Genomic DNA, 25243 nt, shown 5'->3' with positions numbered 1-25243 from the left:
CTTGGTGAAAAACTTGTGGGCGGAGTGGTGAGCCCAAAAAGATTCGAAGGTCCAAGACAGGATCACTAAGAATTGGAATCGTGATCCTGACGGGTATGAGAGGAGAGAAGGGAGAGAGGGGAGGGAGCGCTGGAATTGAACACGTGCACTGGTATAGAGGGTGATTCAGAATGAGAGTGATTCTTCTCGCGTGTAAGTAAGAGGACCAGCCAAGAGAGAGAGAGAGAGAGACTATAAAGGGCCTTTCGAAGAGCCAAGATTACTGTTTCAGATAACGATTCTCCTTTCAGGGCTGCAACGCCTGAATCGAATATCCCAACAAGTATTCCTATAATTTTCACCCAGAAAATACAATACTTAATATGAAACGAAAATAATTTTCACGTCCCTCTCATTTTTCCCTTGACGCTTTTACTATTTTACGAGACCTTTTTTTTAATGACTTTTTTTTATTTCTCAAAATTTCTTTTTTTTTCAGAAGATATAGATTTATTTTTATTATTTTCGAATTCAGAAAATGGTCAATTATTAAGTTTCACGAATAATTTTAACCGAAGGATTCATCGTTATTATAAATTCTTAAAAAAATTTTACTACACACTGAAAAAAAATTTATATTGGATTCAAATAAATGATTAATTGACTATTATCAATTAAATATTTTTAATTGAATCAAATAATATTTATTGGTGACAATTAAATGGTATTTACTTCAAATACTAAAATTATTGGTTATATGCCTAATGATAACAAAAATACTAATTATTTTGATAATTAAATTACTTATTATTTATTACGGAATTTAAAAAATTCATAATTAAAAAGTATTTAATAATAAATTATTATTTTCAAAAAATATAATAAAATTCTTCGAAACAATGCAATTTTTTCATAAACAATACAATTTTTCTCAAAAATTCAATTATTTTCAAAAGTTTGAACAAAATTCTCTGCAAAAATTCAATTATGTTCATAAATAATCATTTTTTTCCAATAATACAATTGTTTTTAAAAGTTTAAGGAGAATTTTTTTCAATAATTCAATTCTTTCAAAAATAATAAAACTATTCGCAAAAATTTAATTATTTCCAAAAGCAAACATGAAATTTTTGTCAAGAATTCAATTATTGTCAGAAATTATAAAATTCTTTAAAAATTCAATTATTTTCAAATGTTTTAATAAAATTCTTCGCAAAAATTTAATTATTTTCATAAATAACAATATTTTTTGCGATAATTCAAATATTTCTATAAATTTAAGGGAAATTTTCCTCAAAAGTTCAATTATTTCCAAAAGCAAAAATGAAAAAAATGAAATTTCTTGGCAGAAATGAATTTATTTTCAAAATTTTTAATAAAATTCTCCCCAAGAATTCAATTATTTTTTATAACTAATAATTATATTGTAATAATTCAATTATTTTTCGAACTTTAAGGAAATTTCTCCTCAATAATATTTAATTCTTTCAAAAATAATAAAATTATTCGCAGAAATTCAATTATTTCCAAAAGCAAAAATGAAAAAAATAATATTCTTGGCAGAAATTAATTTATTTTCAAAAATTTTAATAAAATTCGTCGCATGAATTCAATTATTTTAGTAATTAATAATTATTTCGTAATAATTCAATTATTTTCATAAAAAATAACATTTTTTTACGCTTGAAATTCAAACCCTATATTTAAATATAATTTTTCACAAGAATTGAACTATTTTCATTAATAATAAAATTATAAAATTCTTCGCTAATATTCAATTATTTTCAAAAAATTTAATATAATTAACTTTGAATTTGTGAAATTAGTCAGTAATTCACAAAAGTTAAGATTTTTTACTAATTATTAATCATTTTTTGCCAAAGTTTGAGTAAAAATAAAAAAAAATCTATTTAATTATAAGAACAAAATAGTTTAATTAAAAAATTGTTTAAAATTTAATTTTGTATATCTATTTTTCTTTCTGTTAGAATCTGAATTTATAGTAATTTTTTACTAAAAATTAAAAAAAGAAAATTTAATTCATTTTATTTTTAATTAATAAATAAAACAACTGAACAAAATAATTAATATTTTACTAAAAAGTAGCAAAAATTCTTAATAATGTGAATCAGTGTCTCAATTTTCGCTAATTGTTTAATTAATTCGACTGAATGAAAATTGCATTCTATTCAAATTTGTTAAACAATGATAATAATTTTCCTTCCTTTCTTTTCCTCCAAAAAAATAATCAAAAAAATTAAAAATTTGAAATAATGAAAATTTTTACAAATTTTTTACAAATAAAATTATTTTTCTTAAGTTTTAAAACGTTGAAATGAACGAATATTTTTTTAATAAAACATTTTCAATAATCACTAGAATAAAAATTAAAAATCAAATAAAATTGCAAAAAAAAATTTCTAACAAAATTCAAATTTTAACGAAATTTAAATATAAATGTATTGTTAATTATATAATTAGTCAATTGTTTTTACTGTTAATTAATTGTTAATATTTATTATTATCTAATATTAATTATTAATTATAATATATATATACAATTTACAATAATTCTATTTATATTCCAAAAATAGAAAATACCAAAAATTCCTGTCTTAATTTTCAAAAGCCCCATAATCACAAAATTTATTTCCCATTTCGCCAACTATATTTCAATACCAGGCGCATTTTTTAAAAAAGAATTTCTGTAATATTCTTTATACTTCTTCATATTTTTTATAATATTCAATTTATGCAGTCTAATATTTTACAATCTCGGCGCTTATATTACAGTCATCAATGAATCAGATTTAGTTTCATCCGCAAAAGGACTAGAAATACGAAAGAAATACAAAATAAAAGAAATAAAAGAAATAAAGAATCAAAAATAGAATCAAAAATATTGTTTTGCAGAAGAAAAAAAAATCTTAATTCAAGATTAACTTCTTTCCCCTCCATCCACTTGAATTATGCATCCTATACCGTATTCTATAATATAGGCACGTTTAATAAAAAAAAAAGAATCAGTAATAGAGGCAGTTTCAATAAATAGACAGGATACCACGATATGACACGGTCCAAACTAATCCCACGATACAAATCTTCAAAAATGCTACTGGTCACCGATTATATTAATATTATGTCCCCAATAAAAAGAAAATAAAAAAAAACCATAGAGAAAAAGGATAAAGAAAAATCAGAAGAAGATGGAGGAGAAAAAAAATCCTACGCAGGGGAGGAAACCAAGAAGGGAAATGGTATAATTTATAACCATAATCCTTTAAAGAATGAATTTAGAGCGAAGGCGATAGCTTCACGATTCAGCGAGTTTCAAATACAAAAAGGTGCACCACCCTCTTCTTCTTCCACACACCCTTAAAATTCAACAAGAACGAATGAATTTCATATTGATCACGACAGGCTCACAGCAAAAAAAAATAGCTGCACATTTTCTGTTTACATAGGTGCACATCGACCTCACAAAAAAAAACTTCCCATGTTTACTTAGGACCGAATAATGGAATTTTTCTTCAAAAAATGAAACGGATCTTCGGTTCAAATTTACGATAAAAACGTTCATCGCGTCTTTTTCTTCTCAAAAAGATTTATATATTTGCTGATGATTATGATGATGATGATGATGATGGTTAAACTCAAATAACATTCGAGTTTCCTTATATTAGCTAATAGGAAAGTTAAACTTGCACAGTTCTCGAAGGAGTTTACTTTTGATTCTTGAGATTAAAGTCTCTCGCAGGAGATTGAAACTAATATTTGATATTTGGATTTTAATGCGAGCTCGTGCTCATAATATTATTGACAGTAGAGAGAATTTCATTCAATTGAAGATTGGGTTCTTATTTTCCCAAAAATAAATGATGAAATCAAGAGGGAGGATAAATGGTGTGTGACTTTATCGAGTATTTGGAACATTATATCAAGTATTTATCATTATTATTAAGGATTTGGAAAATATTTAGTCAAATATGTACTTTTCTAGAGAGGGGGAAAAAAGAATATTATCTGGAAGCTTATGAGTTAATTCAAAGATCGTTACTAATTTCAAGGAGATTTTTCAACGATTTTCAAATAAATTTTTGAGATTTTTGACTACCCTTCCCCTTCTCCTTATTAACGATTAATTTTTCTATTGAGTCAATTATTTGAAAAATTTAATAAAGAAAATAAAATCGGAAGGCGTCAGCCTTCGGATTGTATTTTCTTTATTAAATTTTCCGAAAATAAAATCGGAAGGCTTCAGCCTTCGGATTGTATTTTCTTTATTAAATTTTTTAAACAATTGACTTTCCCTCATTTTTATTTACCATTAATTTTTCTATTCAGTCTATTGTTTAAAAAATTTAATAAAGAAAATAAAATTCTCAATTTTCATATAAAGAAATAATTTGCAACATTTCTATTTCTGAATTGTAATTACTTTAATAAAATTCAAAGTTTTTTTAAAATAAAAGAAAAAAAAATGTTTATAAATTTTATTTATCAATTATAAATTTGAATTGAAAATGAAATTGAAACTTCTTGAATTATTAAAAATAAAATATTTACTACCAACAATTTAAATTTCAGAAATTGTAAAAGCTACTTAATTTTTTCTGTGTAATATTCTTGCTAAAAATTTTATTATATAAAAATAATTGAATTCTTGTAAAGAATTTTATTAGAACTTTTAAAAACAATTAAATTTTTCGCAAAGAACTGTATTTAAAAAAAAACAATTGACACCCACCTATAAGAATTTTATTAAAATTTTTGAAAACCATTGAAATTCTGTTAAGAATTTAATTATTTATATTATAAGAATAATTGAATTCTTGCTAAAAAATTTATTATGAAAATAATTGAATTCTCTCGAAAAATTTTAAAGTTTTACAAAATAATTGAATTTCTTCTAAGAATTTAATTAATACTCTGCAAAGAATTTTATTCTGTCAAGAATTTTAATATTTATAAAAAAAAAATTAATTCTTAAGAATCATTTTATAAAAATCGAATTTCTACGAAACATTTATATTTTTATTTTTAGTTTTAAAAATAATTTAATTTCTGCAAGAATTTTATTAAAGTTTTCCAAATAATTGAATTTCTTCTAAGAATTTAATTTTTCTAATTTTGATTTTAAAAAATTAAATTTCTGCGAAGAATTTTATTATTTATGAAAATAATTGAATTATTACGAAAGAATTATTAATTTTGAAAGATAATTGAATTTCTTAAAAAAAATTTTATTATTTTTGAAAATAATGAATTATTGCGAAGAAATTTATAAAAAAATTGTAAATAATTGAATTTCCCTCAGAGTTTTTATTATTTATGAAAATAATAAAATGTTGGCGTTAAATTTTATTAAATTGTTTTTTTTAAATAATTGAATTCTTTTCAGAAAATTTTTTTAAAATATAGTAGATATTGAAAATCATTAAAAAGCGAAAAATTTTTGAAAATAATTGAAAGTTTGCAAAAAATTTTATTTCAATTTTTGAAAATAATTGAATTATTACGAAATAATTATTAATTATGAAAGATAATGGAATTACTTAAAAAAATTTTATTAATTTTGAAAATAATTGAATTATTGCGAAGAAATTCATAAAAAAATTGTAAATAATTGAATTTCTGTAGAATTTTTATTATTTATGAAAATAATAAAATGTTGGCGTACAATTTTATTAAATTTTTTTTTTTAATAATTGAATTCTTTTCAAAAAATTTTTTTAAAATATAGTAGATATTGAAAATCATTAAAATGCGAAAATTTTTTGAAAATAATTGAAAGTTTGCAAAGAATTCTATTTAAATTTTTGAAAATAATTGAATTTTTCGTGACAAATTTTGCTATTTATAGAGATAATTGAATTCTTGACGAGATATATTCGTTAAAATTTTTAAAAATATTTGAATTTCTACGAAGAACTTTACTATTTTTGAAAATAATTGAATTCTTAAAATGCAATTAAAAAATTCATTCTTGTCAGAAATAGAAACAAATTTTAAATTTTTTGTATTAGAATTTGTGGTAGTTTCGTAGTTTATGAGGTAAACAAAAAAAAACACCAAAATTCAGAAATTTCTTATGAATTCTAAAAATTTAATTTTTTCCACCACTTTTAATAAAAATCCCTGATAATTCCCTGAATTCCCTGAGTTCCCTGACCTGTGGCAATCCTCTAATAAAATTTTTATTTCAAATAAATAATAATATATAATTTTCCAAAGTTTTTAACTTTCTTCTGTTTAAATAATTATTTGAACAGAAGAAATGCCATTCATTTAAGATTAATCTTACAAATTATTATTAAAAAAAGAAAAATAATTAAAATTAAACAAAAATCAAAAGAAGGAAGGAAAAGGAAAGAAACTATTTTTGTTGCATTTTTTTTAGGAGAAGAAAACTTTGAATAGATTTCAAAGAACAAAACATTAATGTACAATAACTCTGATTGTTCCTTGATGCAAAGAAAGTTGGAAAAATTGTAATAATTCATCCCCCGTGTGTGACTTCTTTATAAAGATTACACGCAACGAAACAAGCTTAGAGAATTTTTTTCAGACTCCATATATATAAGAAAGAATATTATGCAAGTCTGAACACGTTTCCTTTTTTCTCTCTATCTTCTTTATTGAAGGATTACGTATAAAAATGTATAGTTGACATAACGAAAGAGAAGATCCTCTTTTGAGTCGAATGTGTGCAGGTTCGAACCTGCACTTTCCATCCCGTTTGCTCTAGATTTATTTTTCTTTTTATCGGCAACGAAAACTTGTCTGAACTTGCACAAGTTCTTTTTTTATATACAATACTTTTCTCTTTTCTTTTTTTTTTTATTACGCAATATTTATAGTGAATGGTTACGGATTTCATCAGCCTTATATATATAAGGTTATATATTTTTAAGCTTTCATTTGCAACTTTTCTTTAGAAGGAAAAAGATATCCTTACGAAAACGTAGGAGTTAAGAAATTTAGAACCGTTTTTCACAAGGTGTTTTCTATATAAGAAATATATAATATTGAAAGGTGTGAAAAAGAATAATTTTGCGTGTCCTAATTCGAAATTCGGATGCTGAGGCACGTAGACAGGAAAAAAAGAATTATTTACCAATTTTTGAATGTGGACGGAAGCAATTTTTTTTTTGCGTGAAAGAATCAGGAAGAGAAAGTGTCACTTTTTAGTTATTGTAAAATCGTAAATTTGGGGAGATTATTTTTTCGGTAAATATCCGGGGGATTTTTGAATACGTGAAGAAAGGGTCAATCGTTTGGTATTATTTTTTGTGGTGGGATGTGTAAAATAACAGGAGGAAGAAAAAATATTTTTCCTATGAGTGCGTAATAATAATATTTCGTTGGAGCGGAAATTATTTTTTTATTTTCTCGCCTTTCAGATTCAACATTTGTTTGTGTTTTGGAAGTTGATTGATTGTAATTATGTATTTTGTTTTTCTAATCGGATTTTTATTTGGTTTCGTGTTTTTTTGTTGTGCCTGCTTTTTGTGTTTTTTTATTTTTTCAGTCCACGTATTTTAGTGTCTGTATTTTTTTACATCTGTACAGTAGCAACTTTAACTTTTCATTTATTTTTTTTTAAATAAAATTAACAATTTTTTAAATAATAGAATTTAAAAATTTGTGAATTCAAATTTTTGTTGAAAATATTCTAAAAAAATGTATTTTAAAATGAATTTCGGTTAAAAATTTAGATAATAATTGAATATTAAAAGCATTATAATATGAATTTTTAGAAATAATTAATTCGTAAATAAATGAAATAGAACATATTTTTGAGTATCTAATAATTTTTAGAGTGAATCAGAATATTCTTTGTAAGGTTCAGGGAAAAAGTTAAAATTCTGTCTGGAAATCAGGGAAAAGTCAGGGAAATATGAAATAGAAAAATATTTCCTTGATTTAGAAAAAAATATTAATATAATTTTGGTAATAAAATATTGACCGTGAAGGAAAAGAAAACAAAAAAAATTAACAAGATGCAATTGTTGCATCACAAGAGCAAAAATCAAATAAAGATCGACTTTCAAAGAAACATGAAAAAATATTTTCCAAAAAACAAATTTTGTCAATAATTGCGATTGAGATTATAAGAAGGAAAAAATAACTGACCGACATATGGAAAATACACACACACACACATACACAACAAAACTGTTTTCTCGAACCGCTAACCCAGAATCCAACCCTTTACCTGACGTCCATTCAAAAAAAAGGGTTAGCGGAATCCAACAATGAAAATACCAAAAGAAGACTCACCTGTAAAAGGGTTAAACCACCATTCATCATTAAATCCACCCGAAAAACGTTACTTCGCGACAAGTGCCCCAGTTAACTAACCTTCAAACACCACTAAAAAATCCAAAAAACGAAAAAATTACAAACAAAAAAAAATTATCAAAATAATTGAAAATAACAATCAAACAAAGAAGAGAACCACCTGGCAAATACAATTCTACATTCAAAAAAAAAATAGAAAAGAAATTTTTTTCCATCACTATATACTCTTTCGGCAGATGCAACTTTATTTTTCAGGTGAAAACGGAGAAAAATATCTTGCAAGGTTTCACGCTTTATTTTTTACTCTAATAAATATAATATATATATAAGGCAACCCTTGAGAAACCACCTTTTGAATAAAAATCCGTTTTTTTCATTCTTCTCGAAAAAAAAAAGATTGAGAAGAGACATCGGAAGAAAAACTAACGTCGCCCCCTTTTTTTATTATACACATACGATTGCGTCCTTTCGCTACACATTCGATCCCGATGCGAAAAAAAAGGAACTCTTTTATTATGAAATCCTTGACCCTTTTTACCTGAAAATTTCTTAATTTTGAAGGGAACTCGACACGCCGTTGTGTAGGTGTATCAAGAGGGTTACTATTTGAATTCCTTCTCTCCCCCTTTTTTGCACTCAATTCTATTCAATCATTTCCCCTTCACCATATATATAGAAACCATATATACATAAGATATGCATCTAAAATTTTCAATAGGGCACACACACAGAAAATAACGAAATTCCAGTGAAGATTTTCGTGATTTTGAATAATATTACATCCCTTTGGGTCCATCAAAGGATGGAAAGGGTCCAGAGGTACGTTTCTCTATATATGGATATATACATATATAAGTGTATGAATAGGGCGTTCCTTTATTTGTCGATAATCTCTGGACCGGCGACTAGAATCCTCTTGACAAAAGAATTTTTATATATAATATTCTTTTTTTTTTGTCGAGAACTAGATGGACGCTTTTTATAATCTTAAAATAAGCATATAGGCCGTCATTTCTTTTTCTTTTTTTTTTTTTTTTTTGGAAACTGCAAAATTTAGAATTAGGGGTGGATAATGGATTCTCCAATTGCAAATCGGCTTTTTCGTCTCAATCGAGTTGACAAATTTCTATTATTCATAAGAATTACCAATAAAAAACTAGAAATTTTTTTAATAAAAAAAACTATTCCGAAAATATTTTTTTATATCTCATTATTTGCTGTGCAATTAATAATTTTTAAACGTTTTTTAAATAGTACCCTCCCCCCCCCCCCCTTCGAGTTACAAAAATTCCCAATTTCCAATGAAGAATAAATTTTTTTTTCATACACCCAGAAAAATTAGTTTTTCTTTTTTTCGATCTTTTTTTCGATAAAGAATTAATTTTTTCTTGATTCTAAGAAAATTTATTTTATTTAAAAGAAAATTTATTCGAATAAAGAACAATTTACTTAATTGGATTCTTTTTAAAAAATTTTATTAAAATAGTAGGTAGATATAGAAAATAATTAAATAATGAAAAAAATTTTTGAAAATAATTAAAATTAGGACAAGAAATTTAATGGCATTTTTGAAAATAATTGAACTTTGCGAAAGAATTTTGTTATTTAAAAAAAAATGAAATTTTGACTAGAATTTTTTTTAAATTTTTCATCATTTTTTTTCATTGTAGCCCGTTTACATGTGAAATAAATAAATAAATAAAAAAACATAAATTTTTCTTTATTTCTGTGAAGAAAGTTTTTCAAATAGTACACCCCCCCTCCCCTTCGAGTTTCTAAATTCCCAATTTTCAATGAAAAATAAATTTTTTTTATTCATAAACCCAGAAAATTTAATTATGTAAAAAATTTAATTTTTGTTGATTTAAAGAAATCTTTTTTTCGATAGAGAATTAATTTTTCCTTGATTCGAAGAAAATTTATTTGATATTTAAAAGTAAATTTATTCGAATAAAGAACAATTTATTTGATTCAAAGAAAATTTATTTAATTCAGAAAAAGACTTATTTAAACAACAAAAAACTATAGTTTTTTGTTTTATAAATAAATATAGGGGAGAGTCTCCAGTTGTGAGACGGGTTTCATTTTTGACCCGTAAATTTTAAACGGGTAAACGAAATTGTAAATAAAATACACCGTTCGAAAGGTAACAGAAATACGCAACTTTTATTAAAAGAAAGTATAGTGTTTCGATGAACTCAAAAAATTTTACGATACATTTTCCGAGCACATCGCTTTTTTAAAAAAAAAAAAATGTCTCCAGTTGTGAGACACTCATTAAAAATTGCTAAAATTTAATAAGTTTGACATAAAACGTTATGTTTAGTAGAAATAATTAAATATATTAATAATATATATTATTATATACTAAATAATAATATTTATTCGCCAAAATATGACTATCAAATAAACACAATTTAATAGCTTCAACAAGAGCATTAAAATTGATTTCTTCTGAATCAATTGACTTTTTTCCACTTGACATGCCCAAAAATACTAGAAAAAAAAATCAAAACAACATTTAAATAGTATGCCTGCAAAGTCGTATTTTTTATGCTGCCCAGATGGGTGTTGACACCGTCTCACAACTGGTGATATGCTGCGTCTCACACCCAGAAATTGGCGCTATTTTGAAAAAGGAAAATTAAATTATTTTCAACCGTAGATTGGAACAATGCAATATTGCATCACAAAATATAAGGAAAACACTAAAAGAAAATGCATTACATTTACCTTTTCAAATTAATTAACTTGGAAAAAAAGTACTTTGCATTTTTTGAAAAAACGCTTTTTAGTCGATTATTACACACAGTGTTGGTATTTAACAAAAACAGTTTATATATCCGCTTCGGCGTACACGAAAAAGTTGGCTCATATAAATAGAAATGTTTTTATATAAATTAATCGGCTTTTTAATATTGCATGTTAAAAAAAATTGACTGTCTCACAACTGGAGGTGTCTCACAACTGGAGACTCTCCCCTATTTATTTAATTCAAAAATAATTTTTTTGATTTAAAAATTTTCATTATTAAAAATTTTGGAGTTAATGAAAGAAATTTTGTCTGTTGGTATACAAGAACACCAAAATAATTTTAAATTCAAAAGATAATTACTTTGAATAGAAAACAATTTATTTAATTGAAAGAAAATTTTTTGATTAAAAACAATTTATTTTATTAAAAAAAACAATTTATTTGATTCAAAAACAATTTTCATGATTAAAAATTTTTGATCTGATAGTGGAAATTTTATTAATTTCTTATTTTTTGTCCACACACCCAGAAAAATTAGTTTTTGTTGATTTATAGAAATCATTTGCAACGATTTTTTTTCGCTGTAGAATTCATTTTCTCTTAATTCAAAGAAAATTTATTTTATTCAAAAGAAATTTTTTTTTCATGAACTATATTTCTTTAATGTTGAGTATGTTATTTTTTTCTTGAGTTTATTATTTATGCCTGAGTTTATTATTTTCAAAGTTTATTATACTTTTTCTTGAATAAAATGAAAAAAAAATAAAAACTTAATTATTCCACTGATTAGTCAAACAAAAAGTCCTTCCAGTAAATACAGAAAAAAAATTTGTTTCCTACTACATTCCCTAATATAAAATATCTTTCAGGAAATACTAAATCAAAAGTATACAGTTTTTCAAAAAACAAGTTATCTCGTTGATACTACTTTGACAAAAAAAAGAACCAGTATTTTCCCATCATTATCAGTATATACAGAGTTGAATTGACAAAAAGAAAATAAAAATAAATAAAAAAAAACTTCGATAAGACATTTCTTTATCGACTTAAAAGCAAACGGAGAGACATTTACATTGGAGAATGAGAGATTTTAGGCGGAGACGATGAGGAGATAAAAAAGCGACAAAAAAGTTATAAAGAAGTATAGGAAAGAAGGGTATAAAATGTAAAAGGATTGGCCTTTAGCTTCCAGATAAAAATAGTCAGTCGACTACCGTTTTCCCCTTTTTTTTCTCTTCTTTTTTTTTTTTTTTTATTCCTCGCACCGCCATGGTATTAGACTACATATATGATGCTCGTAATCGTTTTCGGACGGCATCTCTCGCATCAGAAGCACCGGTTTTTCGGGATAAGGATCTTTATAATTGGAATTTCATATCGTCTCTTTTTTTTCGACGTGTCGAGAGTTCGAAAAGAGAGAAGGAGAGTGAATTTTTGTAAATTGTCACGATTCTAATGTACTTTTCGTATATATATATAGTTACATTTCAAATAAATTGTTTTTGAATAAAATAAATTTCTTTTACCCTATAAAAATTATTCTTTCAATTATTTACATTTTCCCTCGTCGGCAAAAAATATTAATTTAAAACGTGGATGACGTTAACAACGTTTATAATATTAATTTGGATTATTCGAAAATTCTTCAATAATAAAAACTTCAAATAATTTTCAAAATATTTTAATTAAACTTTTAGAAAAAAATGAGAAATTCTACGAGAATTCAATTATTTCAATACAAAAATAATTAATTGAATAATTGAATATTTTCTTAAAATTGAATTTTTATGAAGAATTCAATTCAGAATTCTTATCAGCATCATAATTATTAAATAATTCAATTCTTTTGACGAATTTTAATAAAATTTTGAAGAATAATTATTTTTTTCGAGAAATTCAATTAAAATTGAGTCACAGTTTTTCTAAGGATTGATCAAATTGAGACAAAAAAAACTATCAAAACGTTGCTTCGTAACTATTTTTATACTTTTTTGTCTCAATTTGATATCCTTAGCAAAAATTTTTGTATTAAAATTAATTCAAATTTTAACTAAAATTTTATTATAAAATTTTTCAAAATAATTGAATTTCTCGGAAGAATTTTAATAATTATCAAGATAATTGAATTCTTTCGAAGAATTGCGATAAAATTTTTGAAATAATATTAAATAAATATTAAAAAATTCAACTAATTTCAATAAAATTAAAATTATTCAAAAAAAAATTAATTCAACAGAATTATTAATTAAAAGGATAAAAAAATATCCCTAGGAACTTTAATCTTTATTAAATAAATAAATAAATAAAAATTACAAAAAATTCACATTTTCAAAAGATTTGAATTTGAAACCATTCCAAAATTAAATTATTTCCAAAAATTGCTATAATTTGTAACACCAAAATTCAATTTTTTGTTAGAGTTTTTAACAAAATTCTTCTATAAAACCATTATTATTAATTATCAATTAAATATATATTGAAAAATTTAACAAATTTCAGAAGAATTTGAATTATTAACATTTTTCAAGAAACTAAAATCTTTTAAATTAAATTCTGTCAAAATAGAAATTTTATAAAATTTGAAATTGAAACCTTTTGAAATTTATTTATTTATAAAATTTTTTAACCCAATTCTTATAAAAATCCATTATTTTTGAAATATTTAATTACAATTATTCATTATAGTATTATGAATAATTCATAAGTAATACTTTTTTGATTGTTTTTCAAGAATTAAGTTATTTAAAATAGATTATTGTCAGAAATGAAAAAAAATTTAAGGTCAAAATTAGAACTAGTGGCAACTGTTTTCAAAGCAATCACAAAAAATAATTGAATTCTAAAAATTTAATTTTTTCTCCAGTACTTTTAATAACATTTTCTGACTTTTCCCTGAACTCCCTGAACTTCTGCTATTTTTTGATTCAAATTTTTTGCTTCCATTGAGGAAACAATATATTTGAATCAAACATAATTGTCTTTGCTATACCGTCAACCAAAAATTATTTTGAATTAAACATAATTTTTATTCAAGAAAAATTACGTTTAATTAATTTATTAAATATTTTTAATTAAAAAATATTTTATCGGTTGGCTACATATTTTTGAATTACAAAAAATTGTCACTGTTTGAAGTAAATTTTACTAATATTCACAAAAGTGTACACTGAAAAAGAAAATTTATTTGATTCAAATAACCGATTAATTGACTATTATCAATTAAATATTTAATTGAATCAAATAATATTTATTGGATTCAATTAAATGATTCACTTCATATTTGCTTTAAATACTGACATTATTGATTCAAATACCATTTAAATGATTGCAATAAATTTTGATTCGATTAAATATTTAATTGATAATAGTCAATTAATCAGTTATTTGAATCAAATAAATTTTTTTCTCATTGTACTTGAACGTATTAGTAAGATTTACAATATGAAAATAGTAAAAAATGAGCAAAAGTTTTCTTAATAAAAAAAGACGAAAAAAATTCTCTCTGGTCGTGGTCGTTAAGGCATCTAGAATTGCCAAATTCTGCGCCGGGTCCCGCGTTCGAATCTTCCCGGAAGGAAATTTTTTTCTTTTCACTAAACAATAAAAAAAATTTTCCACAAACATTTTGCAGAGACTGGAAAAAAAGGAACAAAAAGAACTCAAAACTACTAAAAAAATATACAAAAGAAACAAAACAGCTTCTTCAGTCAAGAAACTGAGATTACTCTGCGTCAACTCCGATCGTCGTTTCTTTTTGCAAAGTGTAAATTAGCTCTTTTTCTCTTCTTCAGCAATTCATGTATATATATATATTTTTTTTACCCGCCCTCTCATTCGACTTTCTCGAGAATTCTGACATTCATTAGCATATAAATAATATTCGCGATAGTATTATACATAAAGTTTTGCGATGTAACCGATCGAATGCACACTGGTTTTGCACAAGAAGGGGAAGGATATGCTGGATATGGGCTTGGACATGCTTGTACGTGATACACGGGGAGTCAGGTAAAAAGAGAAGGATAGAAAAAGAAAAAAAAAACAAAGAGAGAAGGAGAGAGTGACCAAGAGGGGAGGAAATGAGACGAGAAAAAGAAGACAAGTAAAAAAAAAGCAAAAGGGAATCTCAATCTTAACCTAAAACAGTAGTGGTGACCCCCGGGGCTGAGAGGCACAGGTCTGAACAAGAAGCCCTCTTCTGACGTCATCGGCAGGTGCAAGCCTAACTCTATCCTTTTATTTCTCCTCTCTCTCACTGTTTCTCCTTCATATATACACACATGCACGTGTTTTTTTTTGTCTTCCACTTTTTTTTTCCTTTCTCCACCCTCTCTTCTCGCGCACACGTGTAATCATACCGATTTCAAGATTCCAGATTACCCCGGGACACCAAGGTTAGATTCATTTTCGCTCGGTTAAGTATTCCTTAAGTGTTCCACGACGTTGAGCACCGCAACTAATCATTCATGTGATATCTTTGAGATTAGAAGATTTTTTCAGATTTTTTCTTTTTGGTTTTTTTAGTGGAGAGAAAGGGGGAGGAGAACCCTCGGTGTTACGTTTCTGTATATATTCGAAAAAACGGTATCTATCGCTTTCTCATCGCACTCTTTTGTCTATTTCAAAAATATACGGCATAATAAGAGATACAGTACCGTTTTTCTTGCTTCTTTTTTTTGAAATTCAAATCATTCGATCTTTTTTTACTGACCTCGTCGAATCGAATGCTTAAGAAGTATAAGTCGCTTGTATTTGTTTTCTTCTTTTCTTTTCTTATTCTATTTTCTAGATCGAAAAGGAAAAAAGGATGAACTCTTAAAATTCAAATTAGTAAAAATTTTACAAAGAGTAAAATGTAAAATTTTACAAAAATTTTACATAGATCGTATAGATCACTGAGAAAGTAATTAGATCGTTGACTAATGGAAGAGTAATTAATGTTTAACAATTTCAAAATTTCTATATTTTACTGATTTAGTAGTAAAAATAGGAAAAAAAAATTACTAATGTAAAAATTGGTAAGTAAGATTGACTAACTATTAATTAGTCAATCTATTAGCTGGACTATCTATCAGTCAAACTATTAGTTATTTAAATTACGAATAATTTTACTCTATAGTAATTTTAATAATAATTTATTTTAAATAACTAATTTGATAGTAAAATATCAGGCAATGATTCAAAGAGTACACTGAAAAAAAATTTATTTGATTCAAATAATCGATTAATTGACTACCATCAATTAAATATTTACTTGAATCAAATAATATTTATTGGAGTTAATTAAATGGTATTTGAACCAATAATTTCAGTATTTGAAGCAAATACCATTTAGTTAACTCGAATAAACATTATTTGATTTAATTTCTTTTCTACTTCTTTTCTATACTAACTCTTTAAATTAAAATTCTTAAAAATGTTTACTAATTTAAATTAAAACTGATTTTTAGAAATTACTATTAATTGATAATTTACAATTGATAATTAAAATTAGTAAAAATATTTATTGATTTGAAGTTGTGACTGCCTTTTTGCTATAGAATTAGTAAATTTTAATAAAAAATTACTATTTATTAGCAAATTTATAAAAATGATTACTAATTTTAATTAGTAACTGATTTTTTGACTTTGAATTTGTAAATTCTACTAATAAATTTGAATTTAACTAATTTATTATTAAAATTTACGAAAAAAAAAAATATTAAAAAATAAAATAGAATAAAAAATAAACTTTTCACTCACTATTTTCATTACCTAATTATTACCACATTTTTGTAAGAAATAATTAATATATTTTACATTAATAACTATTTTTTTAAAACTTACGAAAAACACACAGTAATGGAAATGACTATTTTTAAACACTCGGAATGAAAATTATTGACAAAAGAAAAAAAAATCCCCGCTACAACTTTTTCCCGATTGGAATCAATGTAAGTAGAAAATTACGAGTCATATAATTAAAGCAAAAAAAAAAAGAAAAAAAAAGAACGATTGGAGAAGCAGCAAGTCCAATTATTTAGGATTCAATGGGAGAATAAAGAACCGGTTGCTTGAATCTATTCGGCAGAATAATTAGACGACTTTAAAAAGAAAAGTCCAAAGAGCAAAATTTAAAATATATATTATTTAAATATTTTACTAAAATGTATTTTACAGTAAATTTATGAAATCAATTTGAACAAAAATTTACTTTTATTTAATTTACAACTCTAAATTTGAATTAGTAAATCGAAAATGTTTACGAATTTAAATTAGTGACTGACTTTTTACTTTTGAATTATTAGTATATTTTACTAAAACATATAGTAATTGCAACTAATTTATTAGCAAACTCTGAATTATTAAAAATTTACACTAATTTGAATTTTTGACTCAATTTTTTTTTAAATTGGTAAATTTGACTAATAAAGTAGTATAGACATTACTATTTATTAGTTAAGTTTTCTAAATAAAAAGCCAAAGGTCAGGCACTAATTTAAATTAGTAAACATTTTTCCTAATTCAAATTTAAAGTATAAAAAATAAAAATATAAAATACTCTTTAAATCTGAATGAGTGAAAAGTCCACTAATTTAAATTATTAAAAATTTCCACTAATTGTTAGTAACTTCTCACTGAAACTCTAGTAAAAAATTTAAAACTACTAATTGAAGTAATCCAATTTTACTAGCAATTAATGTAAATCTTTACTGATTTTAATTAGTGCACGACTTTTCACTAATTAAAATTTTAAAGAATACATAACTCTAAAATTTTAATAAATATTAACTGAAAATTAATTTCTCAAAGAAAATAAAATGAAAAATAGAAGAAACAAAGAGTAAAAAATTCTATCCTCTTTAAATAGTAGCAAAGAAATTTGGTAAAATTTATTTAAAAATTTGGTAAAATATTGTAAAAATTATAAAATATTAGCAAAAAAAAAATCCTCATTCCCCTTAGTAAAATGTTTAAAAATTTTAAAATACTCACAATTCTCACCCTCTGCACTTTACGTCTCAATAAAATTTTGCATATTCTCAAACAAAACCATCCAATATATAATATTCGCCAATTTTTTTCTCCCTTGTCAAAGAAAAAAAAAAATTTGCATAATCCCTAATCTGTCCTTTTAAACATTTTCAACAAAAATCACTAAACTACTTTTCTCTCTCTCTCCCTCTCTATTTTCAAACAGGTAGTCCTGGGAATATTTTAAGCTCCACTCGCAATAAAATTGTTTTCAATACACTATTTACCATTAGAGGAAATGACCCTTCGACGTTTCCGGAAAAGATGAAAATGTCACGAACAAGTGGAATTCATTGACACTGGTCGTCGAAGAAGCTGAAGAAGAAGAAGATGATGAAAAAATTATTATTCGACGTCACGAGTCACATTCTTTTGTGCATAAGATTTCGGTTTGTGCTTCAGCACGTACAAAATTTCACCTGCCTGCCAGGGACCTTGCAACAAGTGAAAACAAATAGGTTCAATGTACCTGTTTCGTGTTTAGGGCCCCCGTCATTTACCTTCACAGTAAGTTGTCGAATTGAAGGGGGGAGGGGATGGAAGGGGGGCCTTCGAATGAGAAAATAAAGAACGAGGGATCATGAAGTGTACCCCCTCAGTTTAGTGTTGCCGGTGCACGAAGGGAACCACCCCGGGCCCTTCAATCAGAGGGGAAACGATAGGAGGAATCCTAGCAGCAATAACAATAACAACAACAATAACAACGGTTCTCGAGACCCCCCCGAAAAGCAGGTTTTTCACCTGACTCAGGTGCTAAAATTTAATTCCCCTCAAATTTATATTCCGCACGGTGAATTTACAAATTTTACAAACTTTACAACCAAGATTTCTTTTCATTTTAGTTATTTTAATTATTATTTTAGAAAAATAATTTTTTCTCTAATTTTTATTATTTGATTATTAATAAATGACTTTTTAATCAATTTTAATATTTAATCAATAATAAACTAGGAAATATTTTTAGAGAATGAAATTCAGCAAAAAAAAAGAAAAAGTAAAAAATATCAAAAATAAAATACGAAATATTTTTCAGAAAGAAAAATTTTCTTGAAGAAAAAAAAACATCTAATTATCTCTAAACCTTTAATAACACACTGATTACTAATTCCAAATTTTCAATCCCCGTTAGCAATCAACTTCAAATTGTATAGAGAAACACTTCCCCCTTCAAACAAAAAAAAAACACACAGACCTAATTTAGAGAAACTAGATGAGAAAAGCAGGTAGGAGATTCCTCTTGATTGAGTACCAACCAACCATTAAAAAAAAGAGAAGAAAAAAACGAAGGATTGAGTCAGGAAAAATAATGGCCATCACTGTCTAATTTACGGTAAAATTTTTTGTCTCCGTAATTTTCTTTCAAAAAAAAAAAAAAAAGTTCATAAGGGAGAAGACTAAATTGTTTGTATAGACGACCAGTCGTTTAGATATATGGACACGTGTTTAAAAATCAGACCCCATAGGGTTTTCGGTCCTATATATACTAACATTCCTCCTTCTCCTCCATAAATGTATGCGTGTGTCCTGAGGAAGAAAAAAAAACATTTTTGAGACACTTAATGACTTTTAGGGGCAGGGATATGTGTGCCTACTTGACAAAATTCTAAAATTTTTGTCTCATTTACGGTCCAGAAAACCTCCCTTTTTTCACGAGTCGAAATATGGGACCCCCACCAAGATAATTTCCAGACGTCGAGAAAATGTGGAAACAAAAACATGCCTTGTGAGTCTCCAATTTCAGGACTTGCGTATTTTTTTTCCCTTTTAAGAAAAACATCAAGAATGATCAGTCTTAATTTTTTTGTAAGAAGAAAAAATGCGGAAAGTCAGTGGTGGAAGATAAATAGTCTTTTGAAGAGGAAAAGGTCAGTTTATATGAGGCAAATTATGGTTCAGTGTGTTTGCACTATTAACGTTCGAGAGATTTTTCGAAAATTGTTGATTAATATCAAACATTAAATTTTTCTTACGGATTATGTTGTAAGAATTTAGAGACATTAGTTCGAAAATCTGCAACTATTGTTGCTTTATACCAAAATAATCTGCAACTTTTATTGCTTTATACCAAAATAATCTGCTACTATTGTTGTTTAGCACCAAAATAATCTGCAACTATTGTTGTTTAATACAAAAAAATACTGAATGATAACAACGCAACATTAATTTTTTTAATTATTACGAACTATGCTGTAACAATTTACAAACATTACTTCAATCATCTGCAACTATTGTTGTTTAATACCAAAATATACTGAATGCTAATTTCTAACAGAACGCAAACATTAATTTTTCTACGGATTATGCTGCAAAAATTAGAACTGTTTTGATTATTTACTATCTGAATCGCAAATTTTTCTAAACATTTCTGATATTATTTGCAGCAACTGTGGAATTTTTACTACGGATTATCATGTAATAATACTCGCACGGATATTTGTAAAATAATTTGCAGAATATTATTCGCAATACTTTGCATTTTGTTACGCATTATGCTACAAGTGTGGAGCACCAAACAAAGTACTGCAGTAATTAAGTATAATTGCTGAAACAATTTGCAGCAACAATGGGAATTCTTATTACCGAATATGCTGCAAACTATGCTGCTGTATTAATACTTGTAATGCAAATGTTATGCTCCAGAATATTTATAATAATGTTCAGAATTTTTCTTAACGAATATGCTACAAACTATGTTGCATTAATATTTCTGGTATGCAAATGTTATGCTTCAGATTATTTGCCATCATATTCTTAATTTTTAATACCAAATATGCTACAAACTATGCTGCTGCATTAATATTTGTAATGCAAATGTTAAGAAAGACTACAAACAGCAGCAGCAAAAATCGAATCGAAATTTTTATTAATGATTCAAAAACTCACCGTTTCTGGAAGCAGGACGAAGTAGAGGAAGACCTTCAGGAAGCTTTCTGCAACAAAAGGAAAATTCTTATTAGAAACCTCGTTCAAAAATCGGTACTTTAATCTAACTTTATCCACTATTATTTTTACAGAGTTTTACTTAACATTAAACAAAAAATATTGCAATCCAAGTCCGTTTCTGAACCATTAGACTGAAACTATTTATTATTACAAAACAAAATTTTGAAAATTTGTTCCAGACCAATTCGAAAAATGTAATTGCAGTTGCATTACCAACTAACCATCCTTACAGAAACTGAAAAAATATTTGGCACAACTAAAAATTTGCGTACGGAATTTTTTGTGCCACATCTATTGTATAGATTTGGAAGAAAAAAAAGTAACAGATAAAGAAGTTCCTTAGTTTTGCAAATTGCAAATCGCAAATAACAATTCGAAAAAATCTAGGGACAGTACTAAACGGATCACTCCCCTAATTAGAAATCTTTCTCTCCCTCTGTCCCCCAAAAAAAGGGAATCATCTCTATTAACCCTTCAATGAAAAATCAAGCGCCATATGGCGAATTTCAGCCCCTCTCCCCCTTTTTTTATTTCCACAAGTGCTCCATTGATGGCTTTTGAAACCGCATCGCGTGTTACAAACCCTTTTTTTTCCCTCCTGTATATCACGAAAACATTACGCCACTTCTCTCTCGCAATACACTGTAATCGTGTCGCAACAGGTTTGGACCTGCTCGAACAGGAAAAAGATCTCAGAAATCACCCTTAATATGGATCCAAGAAAGAAGCTGACGAGAAGAAGAGGCTACAAAAAGACGATATGAAACTTTCGCCAAATAGAAGACGTTTTTGAAATAGGAGACATTCTTTCAATGGGGAGAGAAATAGAAGATGCTAGAGAGAAATAGACAGAGAAATAGAGGCAGTTAGAGAGAAATAGAAGCAGTCAGAGAGAAATAGAAGAAACTAGAGAAAAATAGAGGTAGACAGAGTGAAATAGCAGTGGCAAGAGAGAGAAAGAGCGATTGCAACTAGAAATGGGATTTCTTCGAGTGGGGGTGTATTGGGGTGTTTGAAGGTGGTCGGGGTGTAAATGGGTTGGCATCCAAGAAGAGAACGGCAGATGGTCGGCGTGGACCCCGACGTGGGAAGCTCCGAATTCTCCAAGTTCCCACAGCCAGAGTGCACCTGCCTTCCCCACTCTCGCACCCCGTCATGGTAGCTGCGTCTATATAAGCATCGGGGTTGCACGTACAGACCATCATTCGCTTCTCACAAGAGCTACCAAAAACCTCTTCTCAAGAGCAAGCTAAAAAATAACCAAGTGTTTTTTTTTACAAAAAATAAGGAAAATTTTTTCTATCAAAACAAAAATTTTCCAAGTTTTCAAATTCGCGATCAGTGTTTGTGTTTTGTTTTATATAACGCAAAAATAAAAACAGTTCCAAGATGGCCGCCACCACAATGATGACCATCAACCACGTGCTCGATTGCGAAAATGAATTAAACGACAATCTCTACAATTTAAAAATGTGTAGTGGTAAAAACAAAAATTCACCAATGCGTAAACTTCTCAAACCATTGATGAAATTAATCAAGAAGAGAACGCATGCGTGTAAAAAATTACTCGCCAAGAAGAATGAAAAAAATCAACAACAACAGCAATTGGATGTCTTCACCGAGGAGGTTGACAATCAAAATAATTCAAATGAAGCACTCGAACAGAGATTGTTGAGTGATTTGACGAAAGCTGATGAGGGTGCTGCAATCATCACAATTGGACAAGACGGAAAAATGACAGTCGTTCCTGTTTCCTGTTATGTGCCAGTTCACTTTTTGCCAACACTCGCCGGCGATTTCTTCTGGACAACACTGCCACAACAACCCGTGAGTGACTTTTACTACAAGGAGACTATCATCTCACAACATCAACATATCGAACTTCAAGTGATTTGATTCCATCATCAACATCATCACAATCTTCAACCAATTCCAACAATCTTCAACTGTCAGTTTTGGATTGACAGTTCCTGACTTGTAAAGCAGAGGACAAAAATGGATTGTTCTATAAATTCAAAGGTACGATGAGAAAAAGAATTTCAATGATGACATCGAAAAAAAAAATTGTACCTTTTAATGAAGAAAATATTTGACTGTGATCGATAGTTCGATAAGTAGATTTTTAATTTTTTCACATTGTTTCAAAATGCTCAATTTTTAATTTTGAACTTGAGTAAAAAAAAGGACAGAACAGGGTATAAAAAAAAGAAACTTTTGAATTGTTATTTGTCGAGTGATATATATTTTTTCTTATTCACTCATGTGATATTTGTACCTATAAATAAATTATAGGAGAATTGTAATTTATTGATAAATGTATATTTGTGATACTGGCTTTAAATCAGATCGACTTTATAAGTCGAGATGAAAAATAATTCACGTCTTCCAATTTTGTGAAAATAAATTTTTATATTATACTTTACATACTGCTTTATAATTGTGTTATAAACCCCATTCCTTTAGGTTAAGTTTTTTAATTTTCAATTTTAATAATCACAATTTAAAAAAAAACAAATTTTAAGTTGAACAATTTTTAAAATAAATTTAAACTAAAAATGATTTCAAATAAGAAACAAATATTAAAACAATTTTGATTCATTTTAACTTTATTTCACTATTTTTATTTTTGAAAACTATTTTAAATTTGCGTTGGATAAAAAAAACTGAAGAACCACCTGCAGAACTGGAGGAAACAGTAAGTATATAATTTCACATATTTTAATAAATCTTATTTGCAATTTTTTTTTGTTTTATAACGAAAAAAAATTATTAAAGTCAAACAATTGATATGCAAATATTTAGATGCATTTTTGTTTTCATTTGTCAATATTATGAAATCGGTAATTATTTTTCTTTTTTAAATACTTTCCATTATAATTATATTACAATTGCTCTGATTATATTATGATTACTACATAATTAATTTAAACACTTTGAAAAATATAATTAGTTTCTGTTTATAAAATTCACTTTGTACAGAAACTAAATAACTTTTTTTCTAACTAAATAATTAACTAAAAAGTGAGTGTTTAATACTATTATTATTATTAATACTATTACTATTATTATTATTATTATTAAAATTTATAATAATAATTATTATTAATATTAATAGAAATTATAAACAAATAGTTCAAAAATAAATTGCTTTTAAGTAAAAACAATTATTGATTAAAATATTATTATTAACAAAAACATTTAATTTATTTATTTTATTAAAAGACTAAAAATTAATCACAGGCAAAAATTGAAAACTCCTTTGCGAAAAACAAATAAATTTTTTTTTTCAATACAAGAAACCCTCTGTGAATATTCACCTGCATCAAAGGAAAAAAAATAGAGAAATAATTTTTTTTGCTGTGAAGCAAGTGAACTTCCGTCAAAGGTACAGTTTTTAGAAGAGATTTTCTATTCATGCATACCTGGGAGTTTACTTTGAAAACCTTTTACAAAACTATTCAAGTTCTCTTGAGTATTTATGTATATATGTACGCAGGAGAAAAGCCGAAAATCTCTCTCTTTGAAGAGATGAGAATTCCGGCGCCAAAAATTATCTCGAGAAAAATTCAGGTATAGTACCTGTCGACATTCCATAGTAGAAGAATAGAAAAGAAAAAATTTTTTTTTTACTCTCACAGAAAAGCATTCATCATTCAAAGAATAGTGGGGGGCTCTACTAGAGAAAGAAAAGAAAAATTACAAACACAAGAAAAGTAGTTCCAATTTTACGGTATTGGAATGTCATTCAAAAAAAGTGTATTCATTTTTTTTCACGAATTAATCAAACATTTAATTTTTATTTTCTCAAGCAGAAAATTTTTTTTTATTTTATCAAATAATTAAAATAGCTATTTTCTACTTTATTTGCTTGCAATTTTTGGACAAAACATGTTTTGCTTGTAGACAAAAAATATTTGTGCCTTAAAAAAATTTTTTGCTTGTAAACCAAAAAATATTGTTTTCTAAAATATTTTTTCATTTATAAGCAAAAAATATTTCGCCTTAAAATTGCAAACAAATAAAGTAGAAAATTTCTATTTTTTAATAAAAATTTTCTTCTATTTTATTTGTTAGAGAAAGTAGTTTTTATTGAAAAGAAATTTACATTTACAAACAAAAAATATTTCTCCATGAAAAAATATGTGAAAAAATAGAAATATTTATTTATTTATTAAAAAAAGAAAAAGAGAATAAAAATATTTTATAGAAAAAACTATTCTTCAATGAAAAAAATAGAAAAGGAAAATT

At 26.1% G+C, this 25243-nt stretch overlaps 2 protein-coding genes across 6 annotated transcripts in view; one reads left to right on the top strand and one right to left on the bottom strand.

Moving 5' to 3' along the window:
• LOC122506050 (tubulin polyglutamylase TTLL4-like) overlaps positions 1-25243 on the bottom strand; it is a 369559-nt gene that overhangs the window by 278805 nt on the left and 65511 nt on the right. For all 5 annotated transcript variants that reach the window (XM_043618022.1, XM_043618023.1, XM_043618026.1 and 2 more), the window contains exon 5: positions 20936-20982. The gene's annotated coding sequence lies outside the window, so the exon portion shown is untranslated. The remainder of the gene's footprint in view (positions 1-20935; positions 20983-25243) is intronic.
• On the top strand, positions 22187-23417 carry LOC122506057. Its single transcript, XM_043618035.1, has one exon. It carries the CDS (start codon positions 22385-22387, stop codon positions 22889-22891), a length of 507 nt encoding a protein of 168 aa, XP_043473970.1. The 5' UTR covers positions 22187-22384; the 3' UTR covers positions 22892-23417.

Source organism: Leptopilina heterotoma, unplaced genomic scaffold, assembly GCF_015476425.1.
Source record: "Leptopilina heterotoma isolate Lh14 unplaced genomic scaffold, ASM1547642v1 Lhet_39, whole genome shotgun sequence".
NCBI lineage: Eukaryota > Metazoa > Arthropoda > Insecta > Hymenoptera > Figitidae > Leptopilina > Leptopilina heterotoma.
This window is presented reverse-complemented; position numbering and strand designations above follow the sequence as displayed.